This window comes from Panthera pardus, unplaced genomic scaffold (assembly GCF_024362965.1).
Source record: "Panthera pardus isolate Hobbes unplaced genomic scaffold, ASM2436296v1 HiC_scaffold_16, whole genome shotgun sequence".
Classification (NCBI taxonomy): Eukaryota; Metazoa; Chordata; class Mammalia; order Carnivora; family Felidae; genus Panthera; species Panthera pardus.
In genome coordinates this window covers 48,857,442-48,878,128 of record NW_026526721.1, presented here as the reverse complement: position 1 = coordinate 48,878,128, position 20,687 = coordinate 48,857,442, and the positions used below count along the sequence as shown (strand labels likewise).

General features: G+C 38.1%; 2 protein-coding genes across 4 annotated transcripts in view; both read left to right on the top strand.

Annotated features, from left to right (window-relative positions):
* The window catches only part of ZBTB11 (zinc finger and BTB domain containing 11), a 32,926-nt gene extending 18,753 nt beyond the window's left edge, over positions 1-14,173 (top strand). For all 3 annotated transcript variants that reach the window (XM_019448238.2, XM_053903305.1, XM_019448239.2), the window contains exons 4-11: positions 1,883-2,724; positions 2,963-3,142; positions 6,038-6,283; positions 7,611-7,755; positions 8,535-8,652; positions 11,158-11,316; positions 11,431-11,606; positions 11,985-14,173. In XM_019448238.2, the coding sequence (XP_019303783.2) occupies positions 1,883-2,724; positions 2,963-3,142; positions 6,038-6,283; positions 7,611-7,755; positions 8,535-8,652; positions 11,158-11,316; positions 11,431-11,606; positions 11,985-12,502 (2,384 nt within the window). In that variant the 3' untranslated portion in view covers positions 12,503-14,173. The remainder of the gene's footprint in view (positions 1-1,882; positions 2,725-2,962; positions 3,143-6,037; positions 6,284-7,610; positions 7,756-8,534; positions 8,653-11,157; positions 11,317-11,430; positions 11,607-11,984) is intronic.
* RPL24 (ribosomal protein L24) overlaps positions 1-20,687 on the top strand; it is a 90,970-nt gene that overhangs the window by 27,072 nt on the left and 43,211 nt on the right. The gene's annotated exons all lie outside the window — the stretch shown is intronic.

Genomic DNA, 20,687 nt, shown 5'->3' with positions numbered 1-20,687 from the left:
AAATTGTTGTCATTTTGATCGTTTTGCAGAGTGTGTATATTGTATGTAAAAAGGCTAGGGGTAAAAACAAGATACTGAAATTATCTGCCTATTGTCTCTTGACAAAATTATGAATGATTTTTTTTTTCCTTTGTGTTTTTGTACTTTATGGTAAACATGACTTGTGTCCTTGAAAAAAACTGTTTTATATATTTAAACTGTTACTTGGAACAGTGTTAATTCTTTCATGGGAAATTTTTCTCATGACTTCAGACTTAAAAAGGTATACATAAGGGGCACCTTAAAAAGGTATACATAAGTTGCACGGTTGAGCGTGCAACTTCGCCTCAGGTCATGATCTCACGTCCGTGGGTTCAAGCCCTGCATCGGGCTCTGTGCTGACAGCTCAGAGCCTGGAGCCTGCTTCAGATTCTGTATCTCCCTCTCTCCCTGCCCATCCCCTGCTCACGCTCGCTCTCTGTCTCAAAAATAAATAAACATTAAAAAAATTTAAAAAGGTGTAGGTAAAAGACCAAAATACATTATTTCGTTTGTGGGTTTTCTTCCCCCCGCGCCACCTTTTTTTAAAGAAATACTTACCTCAAGCTTATTTAACTTGGTCTTATGATTTGTAGCAGGATTAACATGGCTTCAGCCTATTTAATTACCAACTTTCCTAGGATGGCTGAATTAGCCATGATCAACTGGAATGCTAACATATCTCACAGTTTAAGGCTTCTCTTCCTTGCTCATCATCTACTTCTATAAAAGGACTACATTTTATGTACCTTGAGTCAAAACTGAGTAATACAGCAAATGTGAGTTTTTAAAAGGTTGCTTTGGCTCTTTATATTTTTGTAAAAGATCTTTAAGCTAAATTATGATATGAGAAAACAACGCATGGAATAAGTATAAGTTATATGCCACCTACTGCAAGAAGGAGGAATAAGATTATTTGCTTAATTGTATAAAGAAGCTCTGGAAAGCTATACAGATTCTTATTCATACTGGTTATGGAGATGGAGTTGGACTTATCACTGTTTTATCTTATTTTTGAATTATGAATATTAGCTTTTGTAAAATAGTGAAATATTGAGAACTTAGAAATAAACTGATCTCATTTTCTCACATAAAATAAAAATGTAATACCTCATGTGTATGGTAATTATTTCCTTCCTTAAGCCAGTAATCTGCAAACTGTAGCCCACAGAGCAATCCTCATTTCCCTCTCTTTTTGTAAAGTATATTGGAACACAGCCATGTATATTTGCGTATGTGTTATCTGTGGCTGTACTTTTCAGCTACAGTGGCAGAGTTGAGTAGTTGAAACAGACACCTTATGGCCTGCAATAATTATTAACTGATTCTTTACAGAAAAACTTTGCTGACCCCCTGTGTTAGATCTTATTTTTAAATTTTCAGTAGTAGAACCCTTTGTTCACAATCATTTTTATATGGACTTCTGTTATTAAAATATATGGTTATACTTACAGAAGTGAGGTTAGGGGACAGGTTGGTTGAACCCTGCCTACTCACCTGCCTCCCTCTCTTTTTTTACCCTCCATTCTCCAGCAGCTGTTTCTTGAGGGGAATTTGAGGAACCCCCGGGGTTCTAAGGAGTACAGTTTGAAAATGACTGCCTTACAGCAACTCTTTGAGGTAGTAAGTCTGATACTATTTTCTATTTTAGGTATTGAGAGACTCGGCTCATTGAAGTGAGTTAGTCAAGGTTTATTAAGCAACCAGAACACAAAACAAATCCACAGTGTTTAATTGCAGAATAAATGGTCATATTTGCCTTTATATTCTATTTTATATATCATAATCATGTATTAATTGTTATTCTAAGGTGTTTTAGTAGACCTTTAACTTTTTGTACCCCCATTTTTTTTGTTCCATGCAGGTTTTTGTAAGGCAAGCTTCCTTCCTTTATTGGAATTTGCCTACACTTCTGTGCTAAGTTTTGACTTCTGTAGCATGGCTGATGTAGCCATCCTGGCTCGTCATCTTTTCATGTCGGAAGTTTTAGAAATCTGTGAGAGTGTGCATAAACTAATGGAAGAGAAGCAGCTAACAGTATATAAGAAGGGTGAAGTACAAACAGTTGCATCCACCCAGGACTTACCAGAACAAAATGGAGGCACTGTGCCTCCTGTGGCTAGCAACGAGGGGACCACAACAACATTATCTACTGAACTTGGGGATTGTGAAATTGTACTATTGGTGAATGGAGAATTGCCAGAAACTGAGCAGAATGGAGAGCTAGGACAGCACCCTGAACCCCAGGTTTCTTCAGAAGCTGAAGCCACTCTGTCACCTGCAGGCTGTATAACTGGTTCCCATCCTGAAATGGAGTCTGTTGATTTAGTAACAAAAAATGATGAGACAGAAGTAGAAACTTTAAACAGAGAAGATAGCGCACCTTCTGATATTAATCCCAAACTTTCAAAGGAGAATGTGATCAGTAACTCTCCAGAAAACAGTGATATGGGAGATGACCCATCAAGTGAAGATATCTGTGCTGAAGACATTCCAGAGCAAATGCAGAACCTTAGCCAGTCTTTAAAAGATCAGGAAAATCTAGTTGCACTGACAGCAAAGCCAGACCTTAGCACTGATGATGAAACTTACAGAAGCAGACTTCGGCAGCGTTCTGTTAATGAAGGGGGATATATCCGACTACACAAAGGAATGGAGAAAAAGCTACAGAAACGGAAAGCCATTCCCAAGTCAGCAGTTCAACAGGTATGACGAAGAGTTGAGCTTTGTAGTTTTACCTTTAAGTAAAAAGCATTCTATTCATCAACTTATTCCTGTGGTAAAATTATTTTGGGAGGAAGGGCAGTAGGTGCAGGAAAGCAACTTAATGTTTTAAATACCGGTATTAATAACGTAATGCCAGTTTGAAATATTATATGACTCGTGACTTTAAAAATCAAAATGGCTGTATTTACTTAGATTGTGTTTTCTATCCCTTACTTAGGTAGCCCAGAAATTAGTTCAAAGAGGGAAAAAAATGAAACAGCCAAAAAGGGATACGAAAGAGACTACTGAAGAAGCAGCATCCCATAAATGTGGGGAATGTGGAATGGTTTTTCAGAGACGATATGCCCTTATAATGCATACACTGAAACATGAAAGAGCTAGAGATTACAAATGTCCGGTAAGTAATTGGAAAGCTAATTAAACATGATTTATCTAACTTCATGATAAATAGAACCCAGTTTTGCTGCTTCATTGTTATTCTACTACTTGTAGTCTCTGTGTTTCTCTGTCTCCCTTATATTGCTATAAGAGTCATCTTTGATTTGTACATGTCATTTCCTTGACAAAAAAAAACAAAAACAGTGACCTGTCTTTGCTTCTTCCTGATACCCTAGTAAGACAAGAGTAAAATTATTACTGAAAAAATAAAAGCTCAGGGGTGCCTGGCATATGACTCTTAGAGCATATGACTCTTAATCTCAGGGTTATTATTATAAGTTTGAGGCCCCCCTTGTGGGTAGAGATTACTTGAAGATAAGTAAATAAACTTGAAAAAAACAATAAATAAATTTAAACAAAAATTTAAGTTCATAAAAGAGTAAAGAGGAAATCAACTATATCCTGGACCCTGATAAATGGAGGTAGTAGCTGATTTAACAGATTTAAAAGGGCTCATTCCAGGCTTTCAGTGGGGAAAGCTAAGAATCCATCTGAATTGTATTGCAGAACTACCAAATGCCTCAGGAGTTGGTGTTATAGCTACTTTGAAAGCAGAAGTGAATCTGGTTGTTAGAAAATTTTGTAAGAAGCAGTTAAGTCACAACCACTCGCCCAGCCAAAGATCCATCTTCTACTCTCTGGAAGAGCTAAAACCATGACTGTTTTGGGGAACACTGCATACAGTGTACGTGAATGTATTATACCCAAAACAAGGAAAAGGAAAACCTTATTTACTGAATATTGAAACCCTTCAAGTCCTCTGTCCCTTCTCAAGTCCCAGAATGTTAGCAGTCAGACCCTTAACCCAAAAGCAAAAAAGTTTCTCAGAGATGAGAAATCCGAAGCGCAATAACAAAGGACCTGAAGATAGTGCTGACTAAAGCCAGTGGTTGACAACTCCCCGCCACCCCCCACATACTTACACAGAAATTCCAATCAATTTTTTAACATTCTGAAAGATGAGTAGATATCAGGGATCATCAGATTCAGGAATAAATATTTCAAGGAAAACAACTTTGAAGAATCCACAAATACAAAAATCTCAGAAAAATTGGGAAATAGACTAAATCTCTCAGAAATAATGCAGAAGACCAGTTAGAAAATGAAAGTGAAGGAATTTAGAGAATTGGTGTAGGATGTCTAATATCCAGATAACACCAAAAAGAGAACACAGAGATCAGGAAATCATTGGTGCAATAAAGAAAAATATCAGAATTTAGAAGTTTCCTTATGGGGGCACCTGGGTGGCTCAGTTCAGTGTTCAACTCTTGGTTTCGGCTCAGGTCATGATCCCAGGATTGTGGGATTAAGTGCTCCACGCTACAAATGGAGCTTGCTTGGGATTCTTTATCTCTCTCCCTCTCCCCTGCTTGCGCTCTCTCCCCCTCTGCCCCCTCTCCTGCTTCCTCTCTCTTTCTCTAAAATTAAAAAAAAAAAAAAAAAAAAAAAAAAAAAAAAGTGGTGAAATAGGGCATGTTGCAGGCCCTGAACCATGGATGGAAGTAAATCTATATCAAGATAAATTATGAAATCTTCTAATTAAGGGACAAAGAAAAACTCATAAATAACAATAGAGAAAACAGATGGTCAGACTCATAGAAAAGGTAAAGATCAGAATGGCTTCAGGCTTTTCAACAGCAACAGTGGAAGCTAAAAGACAAAGAAAAGCATAATGTCTTTAAAATTCTAAAGGGCACTGATTTCTAACTTAAAATCTGTAACCAAACTATGAGTTATTTGTGATGGTAGATAAGAACAGTTTCAGACATGCAAGGTCTCAAAAGTTTTACCTCCCAGACTCCCTTTCTCAGGAAGCTATTTGCAGAGGTGTTCCACTAAAGTGAGAAAGACCTGGGAAACCGGGAAACATGGGGTCCAATTCTACAGAGTCCAAGCATAGGAAACAACCAGTCCAGGTTGGAGCAGGACAAAATGCTTTGAAGGAGATCTCTTTCATAGGTGATGTCTTTAAATCTCCCCTCAGTAGACAATTGAGGGAAAGGTTTCGTGATGAATAATCAGTAAATACAAACAGAAATAAGCAAAACAAAACAAAAAGAAGGGAAAGAGAATCATAGTGTACTCTGTGGCCCAGCTGTAATAGTAATTACATCATTGAAAAAATGTGAATGTAGAAATTAATCAAAACTACAACATAGCTGTATTGAGAAAATAAGGTAATAGGTCTGCATATGTGTAGGGAGTGGAGGGGTGAAGGGAGAGAGTCATCATCCATTATTCATGTTACTTAGAGTTACCAAGGTAAGCAAGCATCATGAGAGAGTTAAAAAACAATGGCAGAAATAGAGCAAGAGACGAGTTTTATTTATTTAAAAAAATTAAATATTATAGGTTGTGAGCATATATAACTTTGATTTTTTTAAAAGAATGAACAAAATATTTCATGAATCCCTAACAACTACAGATTAAAATCCAAGGACCATCAGAGTTTTTTCTACTTTTCCAACCCCTAGTTTTGCTCCACCTAACAATTTGTAGTACTCCTATTGATAGCATTCTTGTTGACATCCTACCGTTCCTTCTAGATAGACCTAGTCTCCTCATTGATGCCTTTGTCTATTGCTTCAATTACTCCCTCTTCCTAAATACTTCATTCTTTCACATGTAAATCCTGTTTCTGTGGTTAGATTATAAACCTCTCCAGAGTAGAGTCTGGGTCTTTAACCCCTTTCATCCTTATGTCTGATACCTAGCATATCATCTTTTATAGAGTGTGTGGTTTTTTTGATTTATATAATTGTAACAAACGGGAACTTGAAATAGGAGTCAGGTGTCACTTAACATTTGTTATGGAACTACATTTAGACAGAATTTTATTTACTTTTCCTTTTAGTTGTGTAAAAAACAGTTTCAGTACAGTGCCTCCTTGCGAGCACATCTTATTCGACATACCAGAAAAGATGCACCCACTTCATCTTCTTCCAATTCCACGTCTAATGAGGCATCAGGAACATCGTCTGAGAAGGGGAGAACCAAACGAGAATTTATATGTTCCATATGTGGAAGGACATTACCTAAATTATATTCTCTTCGAATACACATGTTAAAGCATACAGGTGTAAAGCCACATGCATGCCAGGTAAAGCCATGACATTTACTTTGTTATGTAAAGAAAATTTGAACTTAACTAGTGATGAGACTGGTTGATTCTGGAGTCACCCTGACTCTCTGGAGTCACAGAGAATTCTGTGACTTTTTCAGTTTGTTGCCTGGTTTAAGGGAAATTCCCGGTTGTGTTCTTTGATTTGCTATTTAATTTGTTGTAATTTGAAATGAATCAGTTTAGGATGTTCATGAAACTTACTATGATTCAGAAGATGTTAGGTGAGAATAACTAGTTCGTTATCCCATTCATCCCTTTAAGCTTCAGCAGGACCTACCTGGACTGGAAAGGAACCCATGGCTTAAACAAATCTTCTTAGCAAAAATCCTCCCTAAGCTGTGTGTTCTTCTCTAGAGCTGAGGACTGAGACTATCTGAATGCCAAAATACAGCTTCTAGCTAAGAATCCTGTGATTAGCCAGCTTTGGGCTGTTTGGAACAGTGAAAATTTTCCAGTAGCCCCTGTAGCCTTGCATATAAGTGGAACTCGTTTTTATTAATAAACAGTTTTGGAAACAATGAGTTTTTTCCCCCAGTGAAATTTTTAATGTTTCTCTCCCCCCACCCCCTTTTTTTTTTTTTTAGCTTTTTGTTAATATGAGAATAGAATAGACTCTCATGGACCCTTTATCCAGCTTCAGTGGCTATGAACACATGATCAGCTGTGTTTTATGTATACTATCCCTCACTGCCTTACTTCCCTTTCCCCTCATTTCTTTTGAAGCCAAGTCCTAAGCATCATTTTACTCATAAATTTTAAAACTGAGTATTAATTGGGCCTCTGGTCTTGTAGTGTAGCACTACTCAAAATGTGTGGTCCATGGAAGATATGTACAGAAATGGAGAGTGGACTTTTAGAAACTCTCATGGCAGTTACATTGTTGTGACATTTTTAGCATATTTAACAAAAAATGGATTGACAAAAGGAAGACTGATTCATCACAGAGTTTGAGAACCACTGTTCTAGTTTGTGTAGCAATAAATTAGTATATTTTCTTGATTAAGCTGTCATGTCTCTTAATATAAGGTATACTGTTTATTAGTCTCACAAGGACAGCATGAGGGTCTTTTGTATGGCTTTGACCTCCAGCGGATGTAAGAAAAGTAGCGATATTTGTTAAGTTCTGAGTCAGAAGATGGTCAGCCAGCTAAATATCCTTGACATTTGTTTCAGCTTTCAGTTTGTCATTTTGTTTATAATTCTTTTCTTTAAAATGACATATAGTTTCTCTAGCCTCATTCTTCAGAAACAGCCCCGGTTTCTCTTTTCTGTTTTACTGGTATAAATACCTGTGCCATCTTAGGTCTGTGGAAAGACTTTCATCTATAAACATGGTCTAAAATTGCACCAGAGTCTCCATCAATCACAAAAGCAGTTCCAGTGTGAACTATGTGTTAAGTCATTTGTTACCAAACGGAGTCTTCAAGAACATATGAGTATTCACACAGGTAATGAGAAATTTGTATTAACTTAGCTACCCATTATATACCATAATTCAGTTAATTATTGTGCTATATATGTTTTAGAAATTATATTGATACACTAACGGCTGTGTGTGTGCAGTTTTTTTCATTAAGGCTGGGGTGCCTGGGTGGCTCAGTCAGTTAAGTGAGTTCAGCCCAGGTCATGATCTCACATGTTCATGAGCTTGAGCCCCGTGTCAGGCTCTGTGCTGACAGCTCAGAGCCTGGAGCCTGCTTCAGATTCTCTCTCTCTCTCTCTCTCTCTCTCTCTCTCTTCCCCTCTTCCACTTGCGTTCTGTCTCATTCTCAAAAATAAACATTTAAAAAAATTCAAATTAAGGCTAAAAAGTGTTCTTTAAATCTAGTTTAGAGCTATCTTATTGGTATAAAAATAGTCATTGTTTCCCTCAGTGTAGCAAAATGTGTACTCACTAGTGAATCATGCATAATTTAGATAATGTCGCCATGGCTAGTGAAGGGTAGATATCTGCTCTAGAACTTGCGTTCAACTCTGTATTATTATAATCCAGATGATTATGCAAGCGTGTCACGTTCTTTGGGTAGTGGTAGTAGCCTTGCTAGTACTGTAGTTGAGAAGAAACAGAAGATTTTGACTTGGCTTGTTGTTGTTCTGAGAAGATGGCTGCCAAATGTTATAGCTTCTGTGTCCCTTTGGTAAAGTAACTTCTGAAGTGTAACGTAAAGTATTCTGTTGGAAGAGCACCTGATTGCTGGATTTGTGACATGTTTTTTATTTTTTATAGGAGAGTCCAAGTACCTTTGCTCAGTTTGTGGAAAGTCTTTTCACAGGGGCTCTGGCCTCAGCAAGCACCTAAAGAAACACCAGCCAAAGCCTGAAGTTCGAGGCTATCATTGTACTCAGTAAGTATTTAATACACAAACTATTCAGTTTCCTTGTGTTTCTTCATAGGTTTATTTGAAAATTGTTTTCAGAAGAAAATATTTGAGGTAGCTATAGTTGATAATACTATTATATAATTGAAATTTGATAAAGGAGTAGAACTTAAACATACATACACACATATATATACATATATCTGACGTGATGGATACATTAACTAAATGGGAGGAATCCTTTCACAATGGATATATGTATCAAACCATTATGATGTGCATTTCAGATATCTTACAATTTTATAACTTGATAAACCTGAAAAAAACTGTTTGAAGATAATATTCAGTTGTTACTTATTTTTTATTTTAATGTCTTTAATGCCTAGATATTGCTATTTATGGTTTTTAAGTTTTATTTAGATATCCTATACCATGTAAATCACTCACTTGAAATACTTTAAAGACATTCTTCAAACGTACTACTTGGAGGCAGAGATTGTAGGAAGTGAGAGCCCCCAGTGCGAGCCAGAGATTTTTTTCTAGGTTGTTCATCTAAAGTGCTAAGCCGTCTGCTAGTTTTTCCTCTCTTTAGACTCTTTTTCTTCTCTTCCTCTTTTTATTTTCCAAAGCATCTTGAAATCTCTTTTATAATTGAGGTAAAACTCACAAAAAATTCATCATTTTAAAGTGTACAGTTCACTAACTTTTAGTACATTCGGTACATTGTGGAAATATCACCACTGTCTGATTCCAGAATGCAGGCCCTTTTGGGGGGATACTTGAGGGAGTCACCGGTTAGGTCAAAAGAGACCAGCACAGTTCTTTAAGAAGAAGTCCCTCTGGCACCAGGAGCCCATCATGGGAATGCAGTCTTCATGGCTGCTGCTCAGCTGAGAAGCAGGGAAAGGGGATCAGGGGAGTTCAGATGCTACAAAGCTCTCTCACAAGATTTAATGATTTTTTTTTAATTTTTTTTAACGTTTATTTATTTTTGAGACAGCATGAATGGGGGAGGGTCAGAGAGAGAGGGAGATACAGAATCTGAAGCAGACTCCAGGCTCCGAGCTGTCAGCACAGAGCCCGACACGGGACTGAAACCCACAAACTGGGAGATCATGACCTGAGCTGAAGTCGGATGCTTAACTGACTGAGCCACCCAGGAGCCCCTGATTTTCTTTTTAATTAAACATTTGCCTGGCCACTGTACACTTTTAATCCCTTTCTGGGGTTCTAATAAAATTGATCCTCATAGTTTTGGCTAGTTTTGGCCACTTCTTTTGTGAGCTTGTGGGGTTTCCTACTCTGCCATATTTTCTTTTCTCACTTTTATTAGTTTTATTATAAAAAAAATTATTTTAGGAGTGCCTGGGTGGCTCACTCGGTTAAAGGTCCGACTTCAGCTCAGGTCATGAACTTGCGGTTTGTGGGTTTGCATTGGGCCCTGTGCTGACAGCTCAGAGCCTGGAGCCTGTTTCAGATTGTGTCTCCCCTCTCTCTCTGTTCCTCCCCTGCTCATGCTCTGTCTCTCAAAAATAAAGGTTTAAAAAAATTTTTTTAATAAAATTGTTTTATTATTAATAGATTTTTAGTTGCAAGTGAAAGAAAACACTACCTAAACTGGCCTGAATGAAAGGTGGTAAAATCTAGGGAGTTTGAATAGTTTAATGTAAACTAGATTCACATCTGTTAGCACTTGGTCTCTGAGGCTCTGTGGACATGGCAGTAGCAATGGTTTCAGCCTCACATCCTCTCGACTCCCAAATTGTCAAGCTGCTTTTCTGGTAGTTCCTATACAGGTTCTGAGATCGACGCCCATTGGATCTAGTTAAGTCATTCGATTATCCCTGGATCAGTAATTATAGCCAAGGGAATGCTGTGCTCTGATTGACTCAGGCCTAAGACAATTGCTCCATCTTTATGGTCGATGGTGAGGCCTACTCCAAACACATGGACGGAAAATGGGCGAGGATAAAAAGGGAGATCAGATGGGGTTTAGGGAGAGAAAGAAAATAAATGTCTTATACAATAGCCTTTGAGAGCTCTGCATGGTTCTTTCTAAAATGTTTCTAGTACTAGAAACAAAACAAACCAGCAAAGGGAAAAAAAGGGTGTGGGGCAAGCCGAGAAACAGACTCTTAACTATAGAAAACAAACCAAGGGTTACTAGAGGGGCCGTGGGTGGGAAGATGGGTTAAATAAGTGATGGGGATTAAGGAGTGCACTTGTTTCGATGAGCACTGGATGTACAGAGGTTTTGAATCACTATATTGTACCCCTAGTATCACATTGTAGGTTAATTCACTGGAATTTAAATAAAAACATTAAAAAGTAAAATGTCTCTAGTAGTTAAGAGCTAAAAGAACTTAAAACCTTGAAGCCTTTACTGAAAGATTGGAATAGTAGCGCATTCTTGTGTTTTCATTTGGGATCATTTTCTAGAGTTATAAAACCCAAAAATATACTGAGTCTTGGAAATTTGTTTAAAAAAATAATACAGTGATCTGATCGAGTGCTTGAATTTTATTATTGCAGATGTGAAAAAAGTTTCTTTGAAGCTAGAGATCTTCGTCAGCACATGAACAAACATCTTGGTGTGAAGCCATTCCAGTGCCAATTTTGTGATAAGTGCTATAGTTGGAAGAAAGATTGGTATTCCCATGTGAAGTCTCATTCTGTCACTGAGCCTTATAGGTAGGTAGATTGGAGCAGGATCTGAACTTAATTGAGATGTATGTACTTGGATTAATTTTTTTGTATGCTGGTGCTTTGGAAAAAATAATTTAGGTCCCCCCCCCCCCATTATAGGTGTAATATATGTGGCAAAGAATTTTATGAAAAAGCATTGTTCAGAAGGCATGTAAAGAAAGCTACCCATGGAAAAAAAGGAAGAGCGAAGCAGAACCTGGAACGGGTATGTGAACAATGTGGAAGAAAATTCACTCAGCTAAGAGAGTATAGGAGACACATGAACAACCATGAAGGTAACTATACTTCATACTGTGTATATATGTAAATAGAATAAAAAGCCAGTCTAATAGTGATTCCCCCTTTACCAGCCTTCTTGCCTGTTACCTCACCTTCCTTGACAAGAGATGAATTCTAGATTATGTAAGATTTATTCACGTGATTGAGGTGATCCTGAACCTGGATACCTGATTGTTGTGTATGTAGATGGATTCCTTTTTTAGTGAGCTTAATATTGTAGGTTAGCATTTTTATGCTGAACTGGGCTATTTGAAGCTTGTGTTTCCTTATCCTAAGATTACAGGATTGCTGGGAAGGTTAAGTGAGACTGTTCATGGAATCAGAATTGCCTGTCAGTAACTTGTATCTCTGGGAACACCTCTCTCTCTTAATAGGAGTTAAGCCATTTGAATGCTTAACATGTGGAGTAGCTTGGGCTGATGCCCGATCTCTAAAACGCCACGTCAGAACGCATACTGGTGAACGGCCCTACGTCTGCCCTGTATGTAGCGAAGCCTACATAGATGCTCGAACCCTCCGTAAACATATGACTAAATTCCACAGAGATTATGTGCCTTGCAAAATTATGCTGGAAAAAGATACCCTTCAGTTTCATAACCAAGGAACTCAAGTGGAGCATGCTGTTAGTATCTTAACAGCAGACATGCAGGAACAAGAAAGCAGTGGTCCTCAAGAACTTGAGACTGTGGTCGTGACAGGAGAGACCATGGAAGCCCTCGAAGCCGTGGCAGCTACGGAAGAGTGTCCATCAGTATCTACGCTTTCTGACCAAAGTATTATGCAAGTGGTTAATTACGTGTTGGCACAACAGCAAGGACAGAAGCTGTCTGAAGTTGCAGAAGCGATTCAAACTGTCGAAGTAGAGGTGGCACATATTTCAGAAACAGAGTGAATACAGTCTTGGAGAAAAAAAGAAGGGTCATAGCATTGTATACTGAACTCACAGAACATTTGTTTACAGTACTGTGCGACTGTCTGCCTAGAGCCTGTATGTCAAGGCTCTGGGCTCTTGGGTGAGGTTTTAACACTTCTAAACGATTTGTCTGGCTGATAGGTTCTGTTGAAAAGTCCATTTACTGTAAAGAAGTTGAAAACAAATGTACTTGATGGCATTGGTTTATCATGGTGTACTTTTTATGAATTGATGTTTATAAAGGACTGTACTGAATTAAAAACTGTATAGTTTCACTTGCATTTTGACATGATCATCTACTTTGAGTTTAAAAGGCTGTACTAGTCAGATTTTCTTCTTTTATTCTCAAAATAAAATTTCATTTGCCCTGTTTATAGGTCTAAAAAAAATTCTAATATAAAGCATTTTAGTAGGATGCATAGGTACATTACATTTTTAAAATGCTTCAGGTCTGTGATTCTTGACTTACTATTTATTTTAACCCCTTATAAGTCAGGGATTTATTCTGTTTTAAAGCACTTAATGAGTTACATGTTGTAATCAAGTTTGCACAGTATACTTATCTATATGGGGAGCCCTTAAATACATAGCTGATTTTTAAAATGCATGAAATGCCTATTAAAGCCTTACTATATACTATCTCTTCAAGGCAAGTAAATTGACCACAAGCAAAGAACACTGTTACTAAACAACTGTTGATGGGAAATTTCTTCTTGATAACATGGGACAATAAATGAAAAAAAAAAAAAAAATCTCATTCTTTTGCTGAAAGAATGAACAAGTTAAAACTAGATTTGGTATGTTTGCAGCTTTTGTATCATGTTTAATTGTTCAATTTTGTTGAAAAACTGCAATTTAGAAATAGGATAGCAATATAGACATCTAAAGCTGTCCTGAGGATACCATATAATTGTTGAGTAACTTCAGAATAGTGAAGTCTTCAATTCAGCCCTCATTATAGTATACTACTCAAAGAAATTGATTATGGTCCACCAAATTGTTGGAAGTAAATTATTTTTAAAAGTTCCCTGTAAATTATATTAATTTGTGTGTTTGATTTTTAAATTCCCACTTCTAGAAGCTATCCAGTTTTCTGATTTTCAAAATAACCATAGGGAGATGCCACATTTCTCTCCTGTGGGAAGCTACCACTCAAACTATAATTGTTAAAATTAAACTTTTTAAGTATTAGCAGCTAATATAAGGTGTAAAATGAAAATAAAAGCAAATCACATGTAAATCATTCCTAAAGCACAAGAAAAGAATGTGCCTTGATGTACATATATTATTAAGATACTTATTCCAGTTTACTTTCAGAATAGCTTAAAAGATAAAGAATAAATGTGATGCCATGCATGCATTCTACCTGCATATGTAATATTTGCATTTGCAAATTTCCCATTGTCTCTATAGCTGTGTGGCTGACTTTTGAATTTTAAGTGAATTGACATACAGTCTATAACTTTACAATGGCTGCTTGTTTATTGTATCTTTCAGTTAGTGAAAATGTGTTTCAACCTGACTAAAATTTGGAATTGTGTCTTTTATGTTCCATCCTCACTGTTACTTGATTTAGTTAATTGTAAAAGACCGTTGATGTATGTCAAAAATATGTAAATAAAAGATGTCGAATCTTGTTTAAAAGCATAAGCTTTGGAGTTGAGCTTGTCACTATTTTCAAATTATAAATCAGTGGGCGTTATTTGATAGGTTGATTCAGTTTTACAGTGGCATGGGGGGATCTTCTCTGTTTACAGTTCCTTTTTAGAAACACACACTGTTTTGTTGCTGTCAGTGACTTTCCCCATTGGGCACTCCCAATTATCACTACTGCTGCTAAGCAGTTTGAGTCTTTGCTGTTAGTCACTGAAATGTATATGTTGTTGATAGAAATGAATTAATTTTCTAACACGGGTTTTAATCTGTTTTATTAAAAGTGGCTCACAGAATTTCAGAAGGTTGCCCGAACTGCTGGGCTTACAGCTAATCCAAACCTTCATTCAGTGTTTTGTGATTTTTAATAGCATTGGTGTAAACTATCTGTGCATGCATGATATTTCCTGCTCATGATTCTTGTCAAAACTGTAATCTCTTGGGAGTTCCTAAATTTACATCTAATGTTTGGAACATACACAATAAAAGCCTTTCCTTCCCCTGATCTTGTGGAGCAAAGGTACATAAGTAACTTATTTAATCAGTTTAAATATATCATGCTTGGGGTCCCTGAATGACTTGGTTAAGCTTCCAACTCTTAAGCTCAGGTCATGATCTCATATGGGATTGAGACCTATATGGGGCTCTGCCCTTGGCAGTGCAGAACCTGCTTGGGATTCTCTCTCTCTCACCCTTTGTTTCCACCACCCCCCCCCCCCCATTTTGCTCTCTTTCTCTCTCTCAAAATGAATATTTAAAAATATGCTTATAAAGTTTAAATACTGCTGTTTATCGGATTTTTTCTCGAGAGTTTTATAAATTTTAGAGTATGAACTCCTCTCCAATAGAGCCTTATATTTAGGAAGCCTGTGCCACCCACCTAGGTTGAGGGTGGGTCCTTCCAGATCAATTTTTTGTTTACTTCTGCTAGGTGTCTCCAGGAATATCAGTGGTTAGGTACTATGGTTTCTTGGACCAGTGCCTGTAAATTTGAACTTCAGGCGAGTCTGAGGGCAAATTCGTTGTTCTAAATCTTCAAGGGAGACCTTTTGCCCACTGAGAGCCCAGCCTGGGACAGACAAATTCACATATCTGCCTACGCTAGGGAACTGAGTTTCTTTTCTTTTTTTCTTTTTTCTTTTCTTTTCCTTTCTTTTTCTTTTTTTTTCTTTTTTCTTTTCTTCTTTCTCCCTTTTTTTCCTTCTCTTCCTTTCCCTTCTTTGTGTATTTTGAGAGGGAGGAGAGAAAGAATCCTAAGCAGGCTATACATTGAACACAGAGCCTTGTTGGGTTGAGGGGGACGGGGTAGACCTTGATCTCATAAACTGTGAGATCATGACTGAAATCAAGAGACATTTAATGGACTGAGCCAGCCAGGTGCCCCTGAACTGAGTTTTTTCTTAATTGTTCTTTCATTGAAGATGTAGTTCTTAAGTGGTCCCAGGTTTGGGGGGGGGGGGGGGTTGTTTTTGTTTTTAATTTTAAAGTAGGCTCCATGCCCAACGTGGGTCTTGAAATCCTGACCCTGAGATCAAGAGTCACATGCTCTGCTGACTGAGCCAGCCTGGTGCTCAGTTGTCTCAGTGTCGTGTGGAATTCCTTTTTCCAATTTCTGTAGACCTAAATCCTGATGTTTCCTTTTAGCTGTCAAAAGCCAGCCTCTCTGAAACGGCCAATCTTATCTGTCACAAGGCTACTACCGGTTTAATTCAGTTTCCTCTTATTTGGGGACCCTAGAACACTGCATTTCTTATAAACTTAGTACTATGATTTTCAAAGGAGTTTGTTACATTTTATCTAGTGGAGAGTTTCAGGTATTTTAATCTCTTCCAAACTCTGGAAACCAAATCATGTTGTTTCTTTATATATTTTCCCCTCTGTTTACTCTTTACTTCCAAAAGTTTTATTTCTACCCTCAATACCTCTTTCATTTCCCCTCATCTTAGCTACCGTTTCTCATAACCTTGGTGTTCCTCAACCTGATCTGCAACTGTTCTTAATTATATATTCATTTTAAAAATTATGTTTCTGGGGGCACCTGGGTGGCTCAGTTAAGCGTTTTTTTTTTTGTTGTTGTTGTTTTTTTAAAGTTTATTTTGAGAGAGAGAGCAAGTGGGGTAAGGAGAGAGGGAAAGAGAATCCCAAGCAGGCTCCATACTGTTAGCACAGAGCCTGATGCAGGGCTCAAACTCAAACCGTGAGATCATGACCTGAGCTGAAATGAAGAGTTGGACACCTAACCAACTGAACCAGCCAGGCACTCCTGAGTGTCCACCTCTTGATCTTGGCTCAGGTTATGATCTCACGGTTTGTGGGTTCGAGCCCTGCACTGGGCTCTGCACTGACAGCATGGAGCCTGCTTGAGGTTCTCTCTCCCTCTATCTCCCCATCCTATCTCTCTCTCTCTCTCAAAATATTTATTTATTTATTTATTTATTTATTTATTTATTTGTGGGTGCCTGGCTGGCTTGGCCAGTAGAGCATGAAACTTGACCTGAGGGTCATGATTTCAAGCCCTATGTTGGGCATGGAGCCTACTTTAAAAAAACAAAGACTAAAGAACACCTGGGTGGCTCAGTCAGTTGAGTGTCCCGACTCTTGATTTTGGCTCAGGTCATGATCCCAGGGTCATGGGATGAAACCCTATATCAGCCCCCATGCTGAGCATGGAAACTGCTTGAGATTCTTTCTCTCCCTCTGCCCCTCTCCCCTGCTCGATCTCTTTCTCAAAAAATAAAGAAAATGATAAAGATTGAAAAAAAATTTCCATGTTTATTTGAGAGAGCACGAATGGGAAGGGGCAGAGAGAATCCCAGGCAGGGTCTGCACTGTCAGCTCAATCTCATGAATGTGAGATCATGACCTGAGACAAATTCAAGAGTCGGATGTTTAACCAACTGAGCCACCCAGGCGCCCCTAAAATTATATTCCTTATACTAGCATTTACAGTTGGTTCTTCATAGGTGCTTATTCCTGCTTCCCTTTTCCATTCATCTTATCTTGCTGGTTGGATGTATTATGTTCATTTTAAATTCTTGCTGTGTTCTTGTGCTCTGCAAAAAATTACATGTGTATACCACAACTTCACATTCTACCACTGATGGATGTTTGGGTTATTTTCAGTTTAGGGTTCTCCTGAAGAATGCTGTAAGGACCATTTTTATTTCCTTGGCATTTATGGGTATGCTTTTCTGTTGGGTACATGACTTACAGTAGAATCTGAGGTACTTGGATTTATGAACGAAAATATTTTCCAAAGAGATTATTCCAGTTACCCTCACCAGTGGCGGCTGCTCAGTGTGCTTGCTTACTCACTGTGTGCTGTTCTGAGATGTCTGTGCTTCGAATCCCATGTCGTTTTAATTTACACTGCCCAGATGACTAATAAAGCTGAACACCTTTTCATATATTTGCAGGCCGTTTAGATATCCTTGTTGTGAGGTCATTGAATATCCTACCCATTTTGTAATTAGATTATCTTTTTTCTCTTTCAGAAAACAAGCCATTTGTTACTGTTTTACAATTGCCATCTCCCATTTTAGAGCTTGTCTCTTCATTCTCTTAATGATACCTTTTGGTGAATGTAAGTCTTTAATTTTAAGGTAGTCCCAATTTATAAATTTATGCCCTTTTACAAAATCTTTCCCTGCCCAAAGATCATTGTAATACTTCCCAATCTTACCTTTTAAAAGTTTTCTACTTTTGCCTTTTGTATTTAGATTTATAATCCATCTGAAGTAGAGGTATGTGTCAAGCTTTTTTATATGTGTAGATTTCCAGTTGTGTACACAATTTTCTGAATACGCTGATTTTTTCCATTGTTCAGGAATGCCATCTTATAAATCAAAGGTCCATGCGTATGTAGATTTCTTTCTGGAATCTATTCTGCCTCTTTGCTTTATTTCTATATTCTTGCACCAATTCTTTGCAATACCAAATTGCAACAATACTGAATCCTTACAGTAATTAGGACCACACTGTCTTAGTTTCTTAATTATTGTAGGTTTACAATAATTTTGATATCTGATAGAGTAAATCCTCTCACTTTACTCTTTTTTCAGATTGTCTTGTATGCTGTCTCCCTGTAAAGTCTATAATGAACTTACCAATTTCTGTAATAAAATCCTGTTGGGATTTTGACTGGAATTGCATTGAACTTATAGAGATCAGTTTGGAGAGAATTGATATATTTATAACTGAATTTTCATTCCATGAACATATTTCTTCACTTATGTAAGTCATCTTTAATATCTCTCAAAATGTTTTACAGTTGGTGTAAACATATTAGATATATATTTATGCAATTGTGAATGCTATTTTTTATTTTTCAGTTTGTTGGCGTATAAAAATACAAAACACTTTTGTATATTACGGGAACTTTCATCTGATAAATGCTGTGTACAAAACCACAGCAAAACATTCCAAAAGATGAAAACTGGTTAAAATTTTCTGACATTGGAAATAAGACATTTTATCCAACAACCTTTCTAAATTCCCTTATTAATTTCGATAGTTTTGACTGTCTCCATACCCAGTTATGTTATCTGCAAATAAGTTTTATTTCTCCTATTCCAATTCTAGCTTGCCTTATTGACCTCTATAGGACTTCTAATACAACGTTAAGTAAATGTGACCATTGGAATCCTTATCTCTTTTCCCATCTTGGAGTGAAAATCTGAGATTAACATGGTGAAGTAGATAGCTTCAGAATGGGGGCTTATTGCCAGAAAAACTGACCATGTGATTAGAGTTAGAACTTTTAGCCCCATCTCCCAACCTCCAGAGGAGGGGAGAGGGTCTCCAGCTCTGAATTGAGTAATTTTTTTTTTAATGTTTATTTTACAGAGAGAGAATGCAAGCGGGGGAGGGGCAGAGAGCGAGGGGGACAGAGGGTCTGAAGTGGGTTCTGTGCTGACCACAAAGAGCCCAATGCAGGGCTTGAACTCACAAACCGTGAGATCATGACCTGAGCCGAAGTCAGCTGTTTATTAACCGAGCCACCCTGGTGTCCGTTGATTAATTTATTCTTTAAAAATGTTTATTTTCAGACAGAGAGTGAGCACTAGCAGGGGAGGGGCAAGAGAAAGGAGAGAGAATATCCCAAGCAGGCTCTGTGCTGTCAGTGCATAGCCTCCTGTGGGGCTCCATCTCAAGAACCATGAGATCATGACCTGAGCCAAAATCAAGAATGGGTCGCTTAACTGACTGAGCCACCCAGGTGCCCCTTAATTCATTAATTTAGTTAACCATGCTCATGTAATGACACCTCAACAAAGCTTGAAGAGGCTCAGAGAGCTTCCTGGTTGCTGCACATACTGATGGACTAGGTGGGTGTCACACCCCAACTCCATAGGGATAGAAGGTCCTGTGCTCCTTGCTTCCAGACCTTGCACTATAGGTTTCTTCCACCTGGCCATTCCCGAATTGTATTCTTTATAATAAAACTGTAATTTTAAGTATAGCACTTTTAGTGACTTCTTTGAGTTGACTTCTTTGAGTTGTTCTAGTAAATTATCAAAGGAGGAGCTCCAGAGAAGCCCCCGAATTTGTAATCAGCCAGGCAGAAGAGTGGGTGGTTTGGGGATATCCAAGACTCGCAGCTGGCATCTGAAGTGGATGCAGTCTTGTGGGACTGAGCCCTTAACTTGTGGTGTGGGGTCTGTGCTAACTCCAGGTGGTGTCATAAATGAATTGTATGTAAAAGTCTGTGGTATGTGAACTAAGGACCACTCCTTCCCCAACTACCTCAGCTCGGGGAATTGAAGACGCCACTCCAGACTGCCGCATCCAAGATTACAGGACTCACTCTCCCACCAGCTCCCAGTTGGAGGGCTATCTTCCTGGGAGGTTCAGGCCATCAGTCTTTCACATCCTGCTCCCAGCTATCTGCTACTGAGATAAGGTCTGGTATGTGTAGTTGAAAGCTGGCGGCTCCCTTCTTGCTCCCAGCTACCACTTGTGGAACAAAGGTTCCACCTTGGGCAAAGTGAGCTGAGAAGATTGAAGCTCTGACCACTGTTGTCTCTGTTCATGAGGTGGTGGTTGCCTTTCTTAACAAACTTTCATAGATTTTTCTTGAATAGATGTCCTTCATTTGCTGTTTGATCATTTCCAGAGACTTTAAATGGTTGCTTTTATTTCTGTTCTTACAATTTTCACTGGTTTCACTGGGAAGCATGTTAGCACAACTCCTCATCTGTCATACAAGAAGTTGATCCTCCTCCAAGACATTTTCAATATTTTAGGGGCACCTAGGTGGCTTGGTCAGTTAAAGTTCATGAGATAAAGCCCCATGCCAGGCTCTTTGCTGACAGCACAGAGCCTGCTTGGGATCCTTTCTCTCCCTCTTACTAGGCTCCTCCCCCACTTGCTCATACATGCTCTCTTTCTCAAAGTGAATAAACATTAAACATTTTTAAAAACCGTTTTCAATATTTCAGTGTTCTTTTCAGGCGCACATGTAACATTCTTCAGGATAGATCACGTTAGGCCACAAGATTCAATAATTTAA